A 17,072-nucleotide genomic window follows, 5' to 3' on the forward strand; every position below is an offset into this window, starting at 1 on the left:
GTAGGGATTGGTTAATATTTTGACTTTTAAAAAGCTGCATCATACTAAAAGCTCCCGGCCTACTTTTTCTACCCTTTTCTTACCCAAATGTATCATTTCATAAACTTCTCTTCCCCCAAAATGGCATATACCGTTTACAAAATTCAGGTGTAACTGACATATAATGAAATTGCATATATTTAAAGTATATAGTTTCATGAGTTTTTATCTATTTACATACTACAATCAAGATAAGGAATATACCAGTTTAAAAGTTTCCTTATGCCCTTTGGGTAAGGTTTACCCTTCGGTAAACCATCTTTCCCTTTCCACACTCAGAATAACAATCTGGTGTCAGTATAGTTTGCATTTTCTAGAATTTTATGCAAAGAAAATTGCATGGTATATACTCTTTGTGAGGGAGGTCTGGTGTCTTTCACTTTGTCTAGTTAACTTGAGGTTTATCTATGTTATTTTGTGTATCAGTAATGCGTTCCTTTTTATTCCTGAGTAGCCCCACTCCAGTACTCTTGCCTGGAAAATCTCATGGACAGAGGAGCCTGGTGGGCTACAGTTCATGGGGTCTCTAAGAGTCAGACACGACTGAGCAACTTCACTTTCACTTTTCACTTTCGTGCACTGGAGAAAGAAATGGCACCCCACTCCAGTGTTCTTGCCTGGAGAATCCCAGGGATGGGGGAGCCTGGTAGGCTGCTGTTTGTGGGGTCACACAGAGTCAGACACGACTGAGACGACTTAGCAGCAGCAGCAGTAGCAGCACCAGTGTTCCAATATGTGTCACAATTTTTAAAATTATTCTGTTGATAAGACATGGGATTGTTTCCAGTTTTTGGCTATTCAAATTATACTATAAACATTCATGTACAGATTTTTGTTTTAGGAACATCTATTTTTGTTTCTTTTGGGTGTATACCTATTAGTGGAGTTGTTGGGTCATATGTTAAGTCAGTTTCCAAAGCTTCTATAATTTACATTCCCACTGGCAGTGGGAATGAGCATTCTGACTTCTTCACATCCTCACCAGCACTTGTTATTATCTCTGTCTTTTTTGTAGTCATTCTAGTAGATGTGAAGTAATAATTCATGGTGGTTTTGTTTTGCATTTTCCCGATGGCTGCTGATACTGAGAATTTTTTTTTCTGGGTCTATTGGACATTTGTGTATCTTCTTTGAAATATTACCTATTTGGATCTCCTGCCCATGTTAAAAAATGGAATTGTCTTTTGTTATTGTGTTTTTAGTTATGGAAAACTTTTATACATGTCCTGGATACAAGTCCCATGTTAGATACATGATTTGCAAATATTTTCTCCCAATATGGCTAGTATTTTCACTTTCTTAGTGGTGGCTATTGAAGCACAAACCTTTTTCATTTTGATATAGCCCTGTCTTTGTGCTTTTGGTATAATATCTAAGAAACAGTCACCTAATTCAGTTCAGTTCAGGTCATGAATATTTATGCCTGTATTTGCTTCTAAGAGTTTATATAAATTTTAGCCCTTACATTTAGTTCCATTTTGAGTTAATTTTTGTGTACAGTATGGGGAAGGGGCCCAACTTAATTATTTTACTTATGGTTATCCAGTTGCCTCAGCACCCTTTGTTGAGACCATTACCTTTTGTTTATTGGCTTGTTAAAAAAGTTTAATAAAATTTTCTGCTTTGTTACTAATTCTTCAAAATAGCAATTTGTTGACCTTTTGGTCTAGTGGGGCAGAGGGAGGCAGCTTAGAGTTGTAAGAATGGGTTATAAATGAACCCACTGACTTAAATATATGATTGTCGATTTCATCCTTTCGTTACTTTATACTTGAGTATTAAATGAAATTCAGCTGCCATTTTTCTGCTTACTGGGCAGTTTTGTGCACAAAGTTCTACAGAAGCTTCAGTGCTGGACCATTTAATGGAAATTGGGGTTAGGTTTCAAACATGTGACATAAAGGAAGAAAAGCTTCTGTTACATCTTTTCCTTCTTTAACTCTCCTATCCTGTTACCTTTTTTATCTTAAGAGGACTCTTTTGGATTAACGCATAGCCTTTTTCTGAGGGAAGATCAAGTACTAAGGCTTTTTTTTTAAAGTTGGAGATTGAAGGAAATGTTCTATAATGACTGTTGAAAATATTATAGAGGAATTATAAGTATCTTTATTAGCCTTGGTAAATTTAAAATTCAGAATTAATATCAGAATCAAAGTTTCCATTTCCGCGTAATCCTAGTTGAAGGTTAGAAACAGCATGGGATTTTTCTTTCATTTAAAAAATCATGAAAATACAGTTATTTTACAACTTGTGACATTACTTAGCATTTTGAAAGAAGTTTATTCTTTATTTGTAGAACATTTGACTCTAAATTGGGTTTTTAAGTTTTTCCCTATGTTTTAAGAGGCATTAATTATTCTCTTTTGGAGGTCTTACAAGCAAAGGGAAAAGTATGTATCTTTTACAGAGTGTTTAAATATTACCTGTCTCATCTCTATTTGTAGAGTTCTGTTTCTTTAGAATATGAGGCCAGTACTTTGCCAAGTAAGAGCTAATTTCCTGGGAAATCTGGTTGCTGGCTTGACTTCTTGTTCTGCCTTTTCCCTTTTGTTGCTTTATAAAAGAGCGGAGCCCAGTCCTGTGGAAAATCACTAAATCATCGAATTATTTTCCCTAGCTCAAATTAAGCATGATTGATATATATTTGCATTGTATTGAATTCTGTAACTTTTTCTTGTTAGAGATTTGTTAGCATACCTTGAAGGACTTTGACTTCATTTAATGAGTTGGCTGCTCATAACTGAAATAACACTTATCAGTGTGTTCCTTTAACGAATGTTCTTATCCTTCTGTTGGTTTTTTTTTCCCTCTCTCTCCAGTAGATGTAGTTAGTGAGGGGAAACACTGGTGTTCTTACAGTAAAATCCAGACAGTTATGAAATATAATAGTAGTTTCTATGATGTTGGCCTCTAATTATGATTTTTTAATGACATTATTTCTAATTTTTCCTCATTGCTTATTTTACTGTGTACATACATTTGTAAGCTGCTTTTATTAATATACATTTTATTAAAGTAATTTGAAACAGTTTAAAACAGCTGAAGAATATTTCAATAATGGATGCATTATTATTTATGCAGCCAGTTTCCATAGTGTTCACATTTAGCTTGCTTGCTGATTTCCAATTATTATAAACAAAACTTCAGTGAATATTGCTAAACCTAAATCTTTGTCCACATTTCTATATTTTTAAGATAAATACATTTGAATGGAATTATTAGGTCAAGTTATACATTTCTTAGAGCTTTCAGGAGAGCAGAACATTGCATTGTTGCCCTCCAGAAAGGTCGTGCTGATTTATATTCCCCTTAGCAGTATGAGACTGAGGTATGTGTTAATACCTTTGTCAGCAATGTTATTATTTAAAGTATTTAAAATGTTAGTATAAGGAGAAAATAGTAACCAGTTTCTTAAATTTGTGTTTATTTGATCTCTAGTAGACTATTTTATTTATTTATTTATTTTTTTGCTCTCTAGTAGACTATTTTAAATGTGATCATTAACCTTTAAGTATCTCCTTTAAGTGAAGTTATATCACTGTTCTTTGTCTGTATATTTTTCATTTTCTGAGTGGGCTCCAGTTTTTACATGGAATCTAGGAATAATATTCAAAGCAGGATAATATTCAAAGCTGTGACTTAATTTATATAAATGATCAGTGAAAGTTGTTTAATGCCCTTTCAATTTAGTTTTACCCTGCAACTACTTTCTGATTTTTACCTGTTTTTGAATTTCATATAAATGGAATAATACCATATGTACTCTTTTTATCTGGCTTCTTTTGTTGAACGTGTTTTTGAGATTCATTTTGTTTTGTACACTTTTATTGTTAAGAAAACGGTAACCAATAGAAAATTACAGCAGTGGTATATATACCCTTTTAAATAAAATGTCATTAAAACATTCTCTAAACCACAGTTTGTTAACTATTTAATTTGCCTCAAGTCCAGGTTGTATCTAAGACACCATTTCCATTACAGTAGCCATTTAAAGCCAGTCTTATTTCTATATGTGGGTAATTTCTGGAGGAGCACTCTACTCAGGATGAACATGCACCAAGAATGCATAAGAAAAAAATTTTTATATGTGCAGCTACATTTAAGAGTTTCCATAGGAGTATCACTTAGTAAAACTCTGGGATTTATTTGCCTTTTAAAAGCAACCAATGAAAAAATTTCTCAAAAAAGTTTATATTGTGGCAAGAAAACTCATGTGAGTTATTAAACAAAAAAGTGAGGTTATTTTCAGAATAAAAATTACCTTCAACTAGAGATTGTTTAAAATGCAGTTTGAAATGAAACAGAATTTGAAGAAAATAAAAATAAGACATTCTCTATGCTATAGCTCCTTCAGTCATGTCTCACTCTTTGCAATCCCATGGACTGTATGTAGCCTGCCTCTGTCCATGGGACTTCCCAGCCAAGAATACTGGGGTGGGTTGCCATTTCCTACTTAAGGGAATCTTCCCAACCCAGGGAGTGAACCCTGGTCTCCTGCATTGACAGGTGGATTCTTTACCGCTGACCCACCACATGCTTTACATGCACTAATTTAATCCTCATATTAATCCCTGCTAGAGTAGGTACTGTTATTATCCTTACTTTCCAGTTGAGGAATCTGAAGCACAGAAGTTAAGCAACTTGCCACAAATCATAGAGCGAGTGGGGAACTCATATTCTACCCTCAGTGCTAAAGAAATTAAATCAAATGCAATGAATTTTGCATTATGGAATGTGTGGTAGTGGTGGTCAGAATTTAAACTGGGATTTCTAAGTTTGCAAATACACTCTTCACCAGTCTCTCTTTCTTCACTGTCAGTACTCTTGTCATGTATCCCAGGAGGGTGGTTTATGGAAGGAAAGTATTATCTGAATAAACAGATGGTGGACAACCCTAGTAACCTGGGATTGAGTGCTTTCCTAGAAAAGATGCCATTTCTCTCTGTACCTTAAATTGAGTCTTGGAATTGGAGCAGCTATTTTTGGACAGTTCTCAGCAGTGTTTGTTTAACTGGTCTTTGTGAAAATCTCTAAATGTAAATGTTTAACATCCTCTGGAAACAAACCAAGTAAGATATGAGGTTGATAGCACTTGTGCTTGAAAAATGTTGGGCCTAATAACAGTACTATTTAAAATACTTGATATTCATAGATATTTATGATATGTTGACACCAGAATCGCAGTTCTTAGAATTGTTTTCTTTCTTTCTGAACCCCTTGCATACTGACCCATGTAACTTTTCTTTGAACTCATCTTTGTCATTTGTTTGGGTTTAGACAAGGTTAATCTTTGAGTGGAGGGCTATATTTTTAGCCAGTTTACTTGAAAGGAGGTTTGGAGATAGAAGAAGATGAAAGAAGTATTGGCTTTTTCCTTCACTACATCTTTTGTGGCTTCTTCCGCTTCTGACTTGTGTCTGTTGATATCATGGATAACTTGAAGTTGGGTTAGATGGGAAGCGTTTTGTGTGTATTAAATGAGAGAATGTAAATTCTTGAATGAATAAATCATTAGATACAAGTTTTAATTCCTGTGTTATCATACTCTGTGATTTGGCTGCGTTTTAGTTTTTTTTAGGTCTTTGTTTTCTTCTTTAATAAAGTGAAGGCATTGAGGAATTCTCTGGTGGTCCAGTGGTTAAGACGCCACACTTCCAATGCAAGGTTTAGTCCCTGGTCAGGGAACTAGAATCCCACTAGGATCCCACATACTGCATTCCACCCCCGCCCCCCAGAAAAGTGAAGACACTGGACTAGATGCTCTGTAAAGTTTTTTTTGGGGGAGGGTGCCGAAATATTTAAATTATTCTAAAAATTACACCGAAGGACTTCCCTGCTGTTCCAGTGGCTAGGACTCTCTGCTCCCAATGCATGGGATGTGGGTTTGATCCGTTATCAGGGGACTAGATCCCATGTGCCCCAACTAAGACCTGGTACAGCCAAATAAATAAATAAATAATAAAATTATAGTGAATAATACAAAGAATATAATTCAGTTTTTCCATATAGAAAATAAGTAGTACCAGCACCACTTACTGAGTAGCATCCATTCTTCATTGATCTGTAGTGAAGATCTTTTTATTTTTTGGCTGTGCCTGGCAACTTGTGGGATCTTAGTTCCCCAACCTGGGATTGAACCTTGTCCTTGGCAGTGAAAATGCCAAGTTCTAACCACTGGGCTGCCAAGGAATTCCCTACAGTGAAGATCTTCGAGTCATATGTAATGTTCTATATACACATGGGCCTGTTTTTATACTCTCTCTATCTGCCTATCCCTGAGCCAGTACTACTCTGTCTTTATTTACTGCAGTTTTGTAATAAATTTAGATATCTGGGATGGTGAGGCACCATAATTCTCCCACTTTATTATTCTTTAAAATTATTGTGATGATTCTTCTCTCTGTTAGTCTTTAAAATTCTTTGATTTTTTTTGTATAGTACTGTAATAGACTTCCCTGGTGGTAATTGGAAGGACTGATGCTGAGGCTGACACTCCAATACTTTGGCCACCTCATGCGAAGAGTTGACTCATTGGAAAAGACCCTGATGCTGGGAGGGATTGGGGGCAGGAGGAGAAGAGGACAGCAGAGGATGAGATGGCTGGATGGCATCACTACTCGATGCACATGAGTTTGGGTGAACTCCGGGAGTTGGTGATGGACAGGGAGGCCTGGCGTGCTGCATTTCATGGGGTTGCAAAACTGAGCAACTGAACTGAACTGAATCAGTACCTTCATATTGAATGTGTAAAATGAACAACAGCCAGTTATATGCTATAAAGCTTATGGATAACGGTGTCACAAGTTAATGTCAGTAAAAATATGACTCTTGACTTTTGAGAATATAAATAAAATACTTGGCATTTCTTTGTAGAAATGTTTAATTAAATTACTTTGAAATTTAAGCTGGGTCTAGTATTAAATATCTTGAATACTCCCCTCAACTCCCTGCCCCAGTCCGTGCTCCTTTTGATTACAGTTTGGAAAGAGTAAGCAAGATTTTTGAAAAATTGTTGTTTAGACAAATAGTTTAAAACCACTTTAAAAAAAACCTGATAAATTTCACATGAAATTGATGAAATATGCTTTATGAGCACCTTTTACTTTAAAACTAATTGTCTGTATAAGTGCCATCATTTTGAATTTAGACCTGGAAAGAACATTAGTTTTCATTTACTTGAAAATGCTTCATATTTTCATTTTATAGTGAACAAAGTTGAGTTTTGTATCACACACTGAAAATTTTGTTTCTGTTTCCTAACTGCCACCGTCAGACATTGCAGTAGAACTCTAGTTCCTCATGCTGTTAGTCTCCTCTCTTTAGATACTCTTTACTTTGTCCCTTTTTGTCTTTTCATTGAGGATGTTTGATCTGTTTTGAGTGCTTTTTCTCTGTTATCCTTCCAAGCCTAGTAGAGCCATCTCCTCACATGAGGCTTTCTTGTGCATCACCTTCTCTACATTACATCTCTTTCTCTTTTGATTCTGTAGCACTTTGTACCAGTGTTGTATGGCATACTGTCTGCTTTGTGTTATAGTTACATATACTGTCCCTTCCTCCTACCCACAGTGATATTCTGTACATACTGGGAACAGGCTCCTGGTTACTTTGACTTGCTCTTTGTAAGCCCCACAGTTTCCTGTCATAGTTTCTTTTGTGTAGTGTGTCCTTAGTAGTGTTGGAATTGAATTAATTTAATAATCTCTGCTTTTATGGAGCTTACAGAGTAGTGGAAGGAGGTGCACAATAAGAAGATAGATAAATACATAGAAAAATTGCCATTTGAAAATAATGAATAGTATGTTATTATGAGAGAATAGTAGGGGAACCAGTTTTGATCTTTTTGGTAAAGGCCACACTTAGGATTGACATTTAAGTTGATATGAAGAATTCAGAGGAGCCACCATGAGGAGAGTTGGAGGTAGCGCATTTTGTGCATGTGGGAAGACTAAAGCAGGAAGGAACTTGAATTTCTGAGAAACTGAAGTGAGGCTGGAACTTAATGAATGTGAGGAAGAATAGTTTATAAGATGAAGTTAGACATAAAGAAGCCAGATTGCAGAGTGCCTTGTAGGTTGCTATAGGAAGGTTTTACTTTGTTCTAAATGAAATGGCATGCCATTGAAGGATTTTAAACAGAGGATAATATAAATATGCTTTACACATTAAAAAGATCCTTATGGCTACCATCTGATAATTGGATTGTAGAGGAAGGGAGCAAGAGGGAAAGCAGGAAGAGCAATTAGAATGGTGGTGGAGGTATAGATAGAAGTGGATGGATTTAAGATAACATTAGAATTTTTAAGATTTACCAATTGGTTACATGTGAAGAAGAAAAAGGAATAAGACTCAAGGGTTATTCCAGATTGCTGGCTTGATATTTGAGATAGAAGAGGACTGGGAAAACAGCTTTTTTTTTTTTTCTCTTAAGAGGATGAGAATCATTGTTATGGACCTGTAAAATTTCAAGAGACACCTAAATGATAACTTTGGGATATTGGAAACTGGAGTTTAAGGAGAGGCGGCAGTGGAAATTGTCATTGTATAGATGAAATTTAGAGCTGTGAGGAAAGGGTGAGATCAACTGTCTGGTTCTTAGCTTGAAGGAACTCCAAATATAGCTATCTGGTGAAGAAGAAAAAGCGATTGTTACGTAGGGGGAAACCAGGATTTGTCATGTCATGGAAACCAAGAGAGGAGAGATTTAGTGCTCATTGGAATTACCAGAATGGAAATGATTGGTGATCGTGTGTTTGTTGTTCCCTGTATGTCCCTCCAGATTCGCTCTTGCCCTTTTCTTCCCTGCTTGGTGCCTCAGAAGGCTGCCCTCTGTTAATTGCATTACCAGGGCTTCCTTGCTTTCTGATTGCAGGTTGCATTCAACCAGGAGATGACTGCGTTCAGTTTGGGGGGATGTTACAAATTTGATTGTGGAAAGAACAGGAAGCTTTCATCTGATAGCTTCCATTTTCTTAATAAAAGTGTCAAAAGAGTTGGGAGGAAATGGAGAGAAAGGGAGAAATGTTCAAGAACTGAGGAAAAAGTGTAAAGCAGCAACTCCAGCGAACTTTCAGAGCAAAATTGAAACTGGACAGGACCCTGTGGGGTCCTGTCAGGTGCAGAGGCCTGTCTGTGTCCCCGTTTCTTCTTTGTAGAAAAAAAGCTTTTAGCCTGCTCAACCTTTCCTGTGTTCCAAAGGGCAGATTCAAACAGTTGCTATTTAGGGGATGAAGAAATGGCAGAAATAAGCCACAGTGCAGCAGTGGGGCAGGGTCCTGGTTCCTCCTCAGGAGATGTGCATAGCATTTAGATCCATCTTTTGTCTGAGTTCTGCAGGAACTAAGGTCCTCCACCCAGTGGAGTGTGGTAACTTCAGTTAAAGCAAAAGCACGTGGACCCCAGACTGATTGGAGCCAGAGGCTGATGACTGAGATTTGTGGAACACCACCCTGTTATGTCATCACCAACCAATCAGAAGAGGATCACACACGTTATAGCCTTTCCTTGTAAATTTTACTTATAAAAATTCTTCCCTGAAAACCATCAGGGAGTTCAGGCCTCTTGGGTGTGAGCCACCCCATTCTCCTTGTTCAGTCCTTGCAATAAACCTTTCTTCACTCCAGACTCTGATATTTTGGTTTGTTTGACTTTTCTGTTTGTCAGGCACACCAACTTGGTTGAGGTTGTTAAGTGTAAATTTATGACAGTAACCGTTTGGCCTGGATGTATGATTTTCTTCAATATTCCATTGCTCTGCTGCAGTCATAGAGAAAGTTAGCTGGAGTTTTGCTAGGAGAGTGTGAAGGAGAGAGAGATCTGATGAACACTGAATTGAATTCGAGGAGTGATTATTATTTGATGGACTCTGAAATCTAAGCTAGATGAAAAAAAAAAGAGGGACTCCCTGGAGGTCTGGTGGTTAAGCCTCCAAGCTTGCACTCTAGAGGGCACGGCTTTGTTTCATGGTTGAGACGCTAAGACGCTGCATGCTGCACAGTGTGGCCACACAGAAAACAGCATGAAACCAGGAGATTGATAGGGAGAAAGTGGAGGGGATATGAACAGGTTCTCTTCTTGAGAACTAAGAATTATCTACGATGGCCAGTTGAACAAGTGAATTGGGAAGATCAATTTTTTTGTCTTTCTCATTTACGTTCCAAATGACCAGAATCTGTGCAGACTTTACCACTTGGAACCTTCTATTCTCTTTTAAAATATTTACTTATTTATTTGGCTGCACCAGGTCGTAGTTGTGGCACATAGGATCTTTGATCTCCATTGTGGCAGGTGGGATCTTTAGTTGTGGCATGCAAGATCTTTAGTTGTGGTATGCATGATCTAGTTCCCTAACCAGGGGTCGAACCCAGGCCCCCTGCATTGAGAGCATCAGGTCTTAGTCACTGGACCATCAGGAAAATCTCTGGAACCTTTCGTTCTAAGTAGACAGTTTAAACCTGCGTTCTAAACCAGATTGAAGTACGCGCGTGCGCACACACGCACAGAGTTAATGACCTATAGAGCTGAATGTGATTTCAAACATGACGTGTTTTAAAGTTTTTAAAATATCTTTTTTGTCTATTTGTTAAGTACAGATATTTTTCAATATGAATAATACTTATCAAATTAACTTCCTTTGTTTACTTCTACTTTCTATAAATAGGACACAGGAAAACACTTTTCCTCTGGTAAATATCTGGATCTATTTAGAATCTTTCTATGAAGTTTGTGACATAAGATCTAAACTTACTTTTCCTTAAAATCTTTAAAAAACATTTTCATTATTGGTATTTGTTTAGATGCTAAATTGTGACCAACTCTTTTGCGATCCCATGGACTATAGCCTTCCAGGCTCCTCTGTCCGTGGAATTTCCCAGGCAAGAATACTGGAGTGGGTTTTCATTTCCTTCTCCAGGGGATCTTCTGACCCAGGGATTGAACCCACGTCTCCTGCATTAGCAGGCAGATTCTTTACCACTAAGCCACCTGGGAAGCCATTATTGACATAGATTTTTGAAAAATAATTTGGCAGGTTCTTCTTGTTGTTCAGGTGCTAGGTCATGTCTGACTCTTTGCCACCTCATGGACTGCAGCACACCGGGTTACCCTGTCCTTCACTATCTCCTGAAGTTTGCTCAGACTCATGTCCATTGAGTCAGTGATGCCATCTAACCATCTCATCCTCTGTCATCCCCTTCTCCTCCTGCCTTTAATCTTTCCCAGCATCAGGGTCTTTTCCACTGAGTCAGCTCTTCACATCAAGTGGCCAAAGTATTGGAGCTTCAGCTTCAGTGTCTGTCCTTCCGATGAATATTTCCTTAAGGATTGACTGGTTTGATCTCCTTGCTGTCCAAGGGATTCTTAAGCATCTTCTCCAACACCACAATTCAAAAGCATCAATTCTTCGTCACTGAGTTTTCTTTTTGATCCAGTTCTCATATCCATACATGATTACTGGAGGTTCTTAATATATAGTTAAACAAACTCTTAACATAATGATCCAATAGTTCCATTCCTAGGTATTTATTCAAGTGAAATAAAACCTTATAGTCATGGAAACCTATATGTGAATACCCCAAACTAGAAACAAACCCAAATATATCTCACCTGGTGAATTGATAAACTTTGGTACATTCATAAAATGAAATACAATTTGGCAGTGCATACATCAGCATGAATGGATATCAGATACGTTATGACATTATGCTAAATGAAAGAAGTCAGACTCAAAAAAGATACTGTATGATTCCATTTTAATGATATCTTAGAATAAACATAACTAAAGAGACATAAAACTGACTATTGGTTGCCAGTGTGTGGGGGTACAGTTTGACTGCAAAGGACAGGAGGGAGTTTTTTGTGGTGTTCTATATTGTCTATGTATCTTAGTCACTCAGTTTGTGTTTGACTCTTTGTGATCCCATGGACTGTAGCCCACCAGGCTCCTCTGTCCACTGAACTATCCAGGCAAGAATATTGGAGTGGGTTGCCATTTTCTCCTCCAGAGGATCTTCCAGACCCAGGAATCAGACCCAGATCTCCTGCATTGCAGGTAGGTTCTTTACCATCTGAGCTACCAGGGAAGTCTGCATTGTCTATATCTGTTCTATATCTTGTTTGTGGTGGTGGTTACATGCCTATGTGTTTTTCAAACTCAGAAGTGCACACTCAAAAGTGAATTTTAGTATATATAAATTATACCTCAGTTAAACTTTTAGCATGTAAAATGTCACCATATTAAAAGATATTTTGGAAAATATCTCAAGAAAATGTAGTTTGTTTTTAAGAGTTTGCTTATGTAACTTTCTGGGAGTAGAGAGTGCTGGGCAGGCATCATTGGTATTTGTAAACTTATTTGAAGCTCTAAGAAAGGTGTACATGCTGAATTTGCATATAGCAAACATTCTTATTGTAAGTGTAAAAGAATGAATGTTATTATTAGTAAAGCCTAAGAGACTTAGAGTGTCTTTGCTTTACAGATAAAGAACCTGAAGCCTTGTTTAGGTAGCTCAAGTCACACAGCTGCTTAGTGGCAGAGGCAGGTCTAGAAATTAAGTGGTGCATTACTAATTTGATGCTTGTTTTACTAAAACACTTTATATTCTGAGTTATTTTTTTCTAGAGACTATTTTAAATTCCCTTTCAGAACCTTTTAATTGTGTCATCTTTGAGCTGGAAACCACTCCCTTCCTAGTGGGAGGAAAATCCTGTGTCTGGTTGATAATAGGAAGGCTAAGTTTGAGAGATACTACATCACTTGAAAGTTTGTGTAGACATAGCAAACAAATTTAGTTATAAAGACACTTTACTTTAACTGTGGGAAACTGGATGCTAGGTTTTGGGGTTTCAGGGACTACTGTTTAGAAATTGACTTTTGTAACTTCATTACATAAAAATAATCTTTTAAAATTATTATGATTATTGGTTTGTTGGGAAGTAAGAAAAGGTTTAAGAGTATTAGGCTCCTTCTTGTTACCTTAAGTGATGAAGATTTATAAATACTGAGATGTAGGTGGAAGCCCTGGAGATGGTCTTAATAGTTATACATTCAGGAAATGGATAATGGAATATCCTTCAGAATGTAACAGCAGGTTTAGTTGTTTTTTATTCTTGAGACTCAGCTAACTTTCATTGTCTGTCTTGTGTTTACCTCCCTCCTTGTATAGTAGTTTCACATTTGCCACTGGATCTTAGTTCTAGAACCAGGCTTAGAGTTCCTACCCCTCAGAGATATTGTTGATATTGTGGATATTACAGACTCAGTCACAGACCTAGCAGGTGATTTCTTTCTTGATTTTGAAGCTGTGTCTGTATCCTGCAACCTTCCTAGGGATAATTTCCTGCCAGCCATAGCCCCAGGTGGAGTTGGCTGTTGTTTTCTTTACACGGGAGCCCTAACCAGCCTTAGCTCTGACCTAGCTCTGCTAAGTCCTCTTTTTGAACTGGAGTGCTTTTAGACCCTGATCTCCAGGGAAGCCAAACTCCCAGCTGCCTCTGCCTGTATAGATCAGGAACCCAGTGGGCCCCTGGCTTCAGCCTCATACCATTTTGTATCTGTGTTCCTTATCACTGCCTGAGACATATTATTTTTTGAGCCAGCTATGTATTGTTTTTTATATATTTGATACATTCATATGTTAATTGTTATTTGGATGAATTTACTGTACCATTTTGAGTAGAAGCCTTTTACTTGTTGTTCAGTGGCTAAGTTGTGTCTATTTGCCACCCCATGGATAGCAGTATATGAGGCTCCTCTGTCCTCCACTGTCTCCTGGAGTTTGCTCATATTCATGTCCATTGATCAATGATGCCATCCAACTATCTCATCCTCTGCTGCCCCTTTCTCCTGTTGCCTTCAGTCTTTCCCAGCATCAAGGTCTTTTCCAATGAGTTGGCTCTTTGTATCAGGTGACCAAAGTATTGGAGCTTCAGCTTCAGCAACAGTCCTTCCAGTGAGTATTCAGAATTGATTTCCTTTAGGGTTGACTGGTTTGATCTCCTTGCAGTCCCAGGGACTCTCAAGAGTCTTCTCCATCACCACAGTTTGAAATTATTCATTGTTTGGTGCTCAGGCTTCTTTATGATCCACCTCTCACATCTGTACATAACTACTGGACAGACCATAGCTTTGACTCTATGGATTGTTGTTGACACAGTGATGTCTCTGCTTTTCAACACGCTGTTTAGATTTGTCATAGCTTTCCTTCCAAGGAGCAAGCGTCTTTTAATTTAATGGCTGCAGTCACCATCTGCAGTGATTTTGGAGCCCAAGAAAATAAAATCTGTCACTGATTCCACTTTTTCCTCTTCTGTTTGCCATGAAGTGATGGGACTGGATGCCATAGTCTTAGTTTTTTCAATATTGAGTTTCAAGCCAGCTTTTTCACTCTCCTTTTTCACCCTCTTCAAGAGGCTCTTTAGTTCCTGTTCACTTTCTGCCATCAGAGTGGTATCGCCTGTATATCTGAGGTTGTTGATATTTCTCCCAGCAGTCTTGATTCCAGCTTGTGATTGATCCAGCCTGGCATTTTGCTTGATGTACTCTACATATAAATTAAACAAGCAGGGAGACAATATGTAGCCTTTTTGTACTCCTTTCCCAGTTTTGAACTAATCCATTGTTCAGTGGCCTATTCTAACAGTTGATTCTTGACCCATGTATAGGTTTCTATGTTTCTCAGGAGACACGTATAGGTTTCTATGTTTCTCAGGAGACAGGCAAGGTGGTCTGGTACTCTGATCTCTAAGAATTTTCCATAGTTTGTTGTGATCCACACAATCAAAGGCATGAGTATAGTCAGTGAAGCAGAAGTAGATGTTTTCTGGAACTCACTTGGTTTCTCCATGATCCAATGAATGTTGGCATTTTGATCTCTGATTCCTCTGCCTTCTTTTTTTCAAGACATACATATTTTATTGAAGCATAGTTGACTTACAATGTTTCAGGTGCACAGCAAGGTGATTCAGTTATACAAATACACATATCATATTTTTGAAATTATTTTCTAGTATAATTATTAGAAATTTTGTTGCTTGTTGCATATATATTTTTTAATGAGAAATCTAGCGTTTTATTCATACTGAGTAACACAAGTAGAATCAAAATGTCATAATATTTTTAGTTAGGCAAAAATTCGTAAGTTTTCTAACATATATATATTATACATATTTATATGTTGTATAGTTGCTAAGTCATGTTGACTCTTTGTGACCCATGGACTGTAGTCAACCAGGCTCCTCTGTCTGTGGGGTTTCCCAGGCAAGAATGCTGGAGTGGGTTGCCATTTCCTTCTTCAGGGTATCTTTTGTATACATATATATTAGTACTTTTCTACTTCCGTAGTTTTTGTACTACACTTGATAAAGGCTTGAGAAAGAACATTAAAAAAAAAAATGGAGAAATTGTGGAACATAAACTAAATGAATTCTGAGCACTGAATATGAAGTTAAAAAAGTGAAACAAGCTAGGTAAAAGTAAAAGATCATCATATAGCCCAGTTGTTTTTTAACATGAATGCTCATTAAAGAAACTTACTTGGAGCTCTAGAGAAAAAAAGCAATACCTGAGGATTTGTATTTTTCAAAAAGTTTCAAGGTAATTGTGATATGCATCTGAATTTTAAAAAGTGGTTACAGATTTTTCTATTAGATCCTAGTTTTGGTGATACAGAGTTCTGTTATCTTTCTGTTAACCAATCATGATACAGTGGTATTAAGTAATAGTTACGTAATCACAATAGTGAGAGTTGGACCATAAAACTGAGTGCAGAAGAAGTGATGCTTTTAAACTGTGGTGTTGGAGAAGACTCTTGAGAGTCCCTTGGACAGCAAGGAGATGAAACTAGTCAGTCCTAAAGGAAATCAGTCCTGAATATTCATTGGAAGGACTGATGCTGAAGGTGAAACTCCAATACTTTGGCCACCTGATGCAAAGAACTGACTTACTTGAAAAGACCCTGATGCTGGGCAAGATTGAAGGCAGGAGAAGGGGATGACAGAGGATGGGATGGTTGGATGGCATCACTGACTCGATGGACATGAGTTTGAGCAAGCTCCGGGAGTTGGAGATGTACAGGCAAGTGTGGCATGCTGCAGTCCATGGGGTTGCCAAGAGTCAGACACGACTGAGCAAGTGAACTGAACTAAATCAAGATTGTGAAAAGATGTTTATCAGTTTTCACAATCAATAGCCAGACAGTGGGGTCAACCAGAATGATGTGGTAAGTGGAAGTGCATACATGCACATGTTTTCATCCACCTAGCCAGTCTGTGTCTTTGGTTGGTGCGTTTAATCCATTTACATTTAAGGTAATGATTGATATGTATGATCCTATTACCGTTTTCTTGTTTTGGGTTTATTTTCTGTAGGTCTTTTCTTTCTCTTATGTTTCCTGCATAGGGACATTTCTGTAGCATTTGTTGTAAAGCTGGTTTGGTGGTGCTGAATTCTCTTAACTTTGGTCTGTCTGGAAAGCTTTTGACTTTTCCATCAAATCTAAGAGGGTCTTGCTGGGTAGAGTATTCTTGGTTTTAAGTTCTTCCCTTTCATCACTTTAAATATATCATGCCATTCCCTTCTGGCTTGTAGAGTTTCTGTTGAGAAATCAGCTGATAGCCTGATGGGAATTCCCTCGTATGTTATTTGTCATTTTTTCCTTGTTGCTTTTAATATTTTATCTCTGTCTTTAATTTTTGTCAGTTTGATTACTATGTGTCTCTGTGTGTTCCTCCTTGGGTTTATCCTGCCTGGGACTCTCTGTGCTTCCTGGACTTGGCTGACTATTTACTTTCCCATGTTAAGGAAGTTTTCAGCTGTTACCTCTTCAAATATTTTCTCAAGTCCTTTCTCTCTCTCTTCTCCTTCCAGGACCCCTATACTGCAAATGGTGTGTTTAATGTTGTCCCAGAGGTCTCTTAGGCTGACTTCATTTCTTTTCATTCTTTTTTCTGTATTCTGATCTGTGGCAATGATTTCCACCATTCTTCCAGGTTATTTATCTGTTCTTCTGCCTCAGTTATTCTGCTATTGATTCCTT

At 37.5% G+C, this 17,072-nt stretch overlaps 2 protein-coding genes across 11 annotated transcripts in view; one reads left to right on the forward strand and one right to left on the reverse strand.

The window, feature by feature from the left end:
* Window positions 1-17,017, reverse strand: part of LOC138074288 (uncharacterized) — a 29,705-nt gene extending 12,688 nt beyond the window's left edge. Inside the window, exon 1 of the mRNA XM_068966377.1 lies at window positions 16,856-17,017. Coding sequence (XP_068822478.1) covers window positions 16,856-17,017 — 162 coding nt within the window. The remainder of the gene's footprint in view (window positions 1-16,855) is intronic.
* NUMB (NUMB endocytic adaptor protein) overlaps window positions 1-17,072 on the forward strand; it is a 160,517-nt gene that overhangs the window by 12,684 nt on the left and 130,761 nt on the right. For 7 of the 10 annotated variants that reach the window (XM_068966094.1, XM_068966103.1, XM_068966100.1 and 4 more), the window contains exon 2: window positions 11,970-12,088. The exons of the other annotated variants lie outside the window; for them this stretch is intronic. The gene's annotated coding sequence lies outside the window, so the exon portion shown is untranslated. The remainder of the gene's footprint in view (window positions 1-11,969; window positions 12,089-17,072) is intronic. 10 annotated transcript variants of the gene reach the window in all.

This window comes from Capricornis sumatraensis, chromosome 2 (genome assembly GCF_032405125.1).
Source record: "Capricornis sumatraensis isolate serow.1 chromosome 2, serow.2, whole genome shotgun sequence".
Taxonomy (NCBI): Eukaryota; Metazoa; Chordata; class Mammalia; order Artiodactyla; family Bovidae; genus Capricornis; species Capricornis sumatraensis.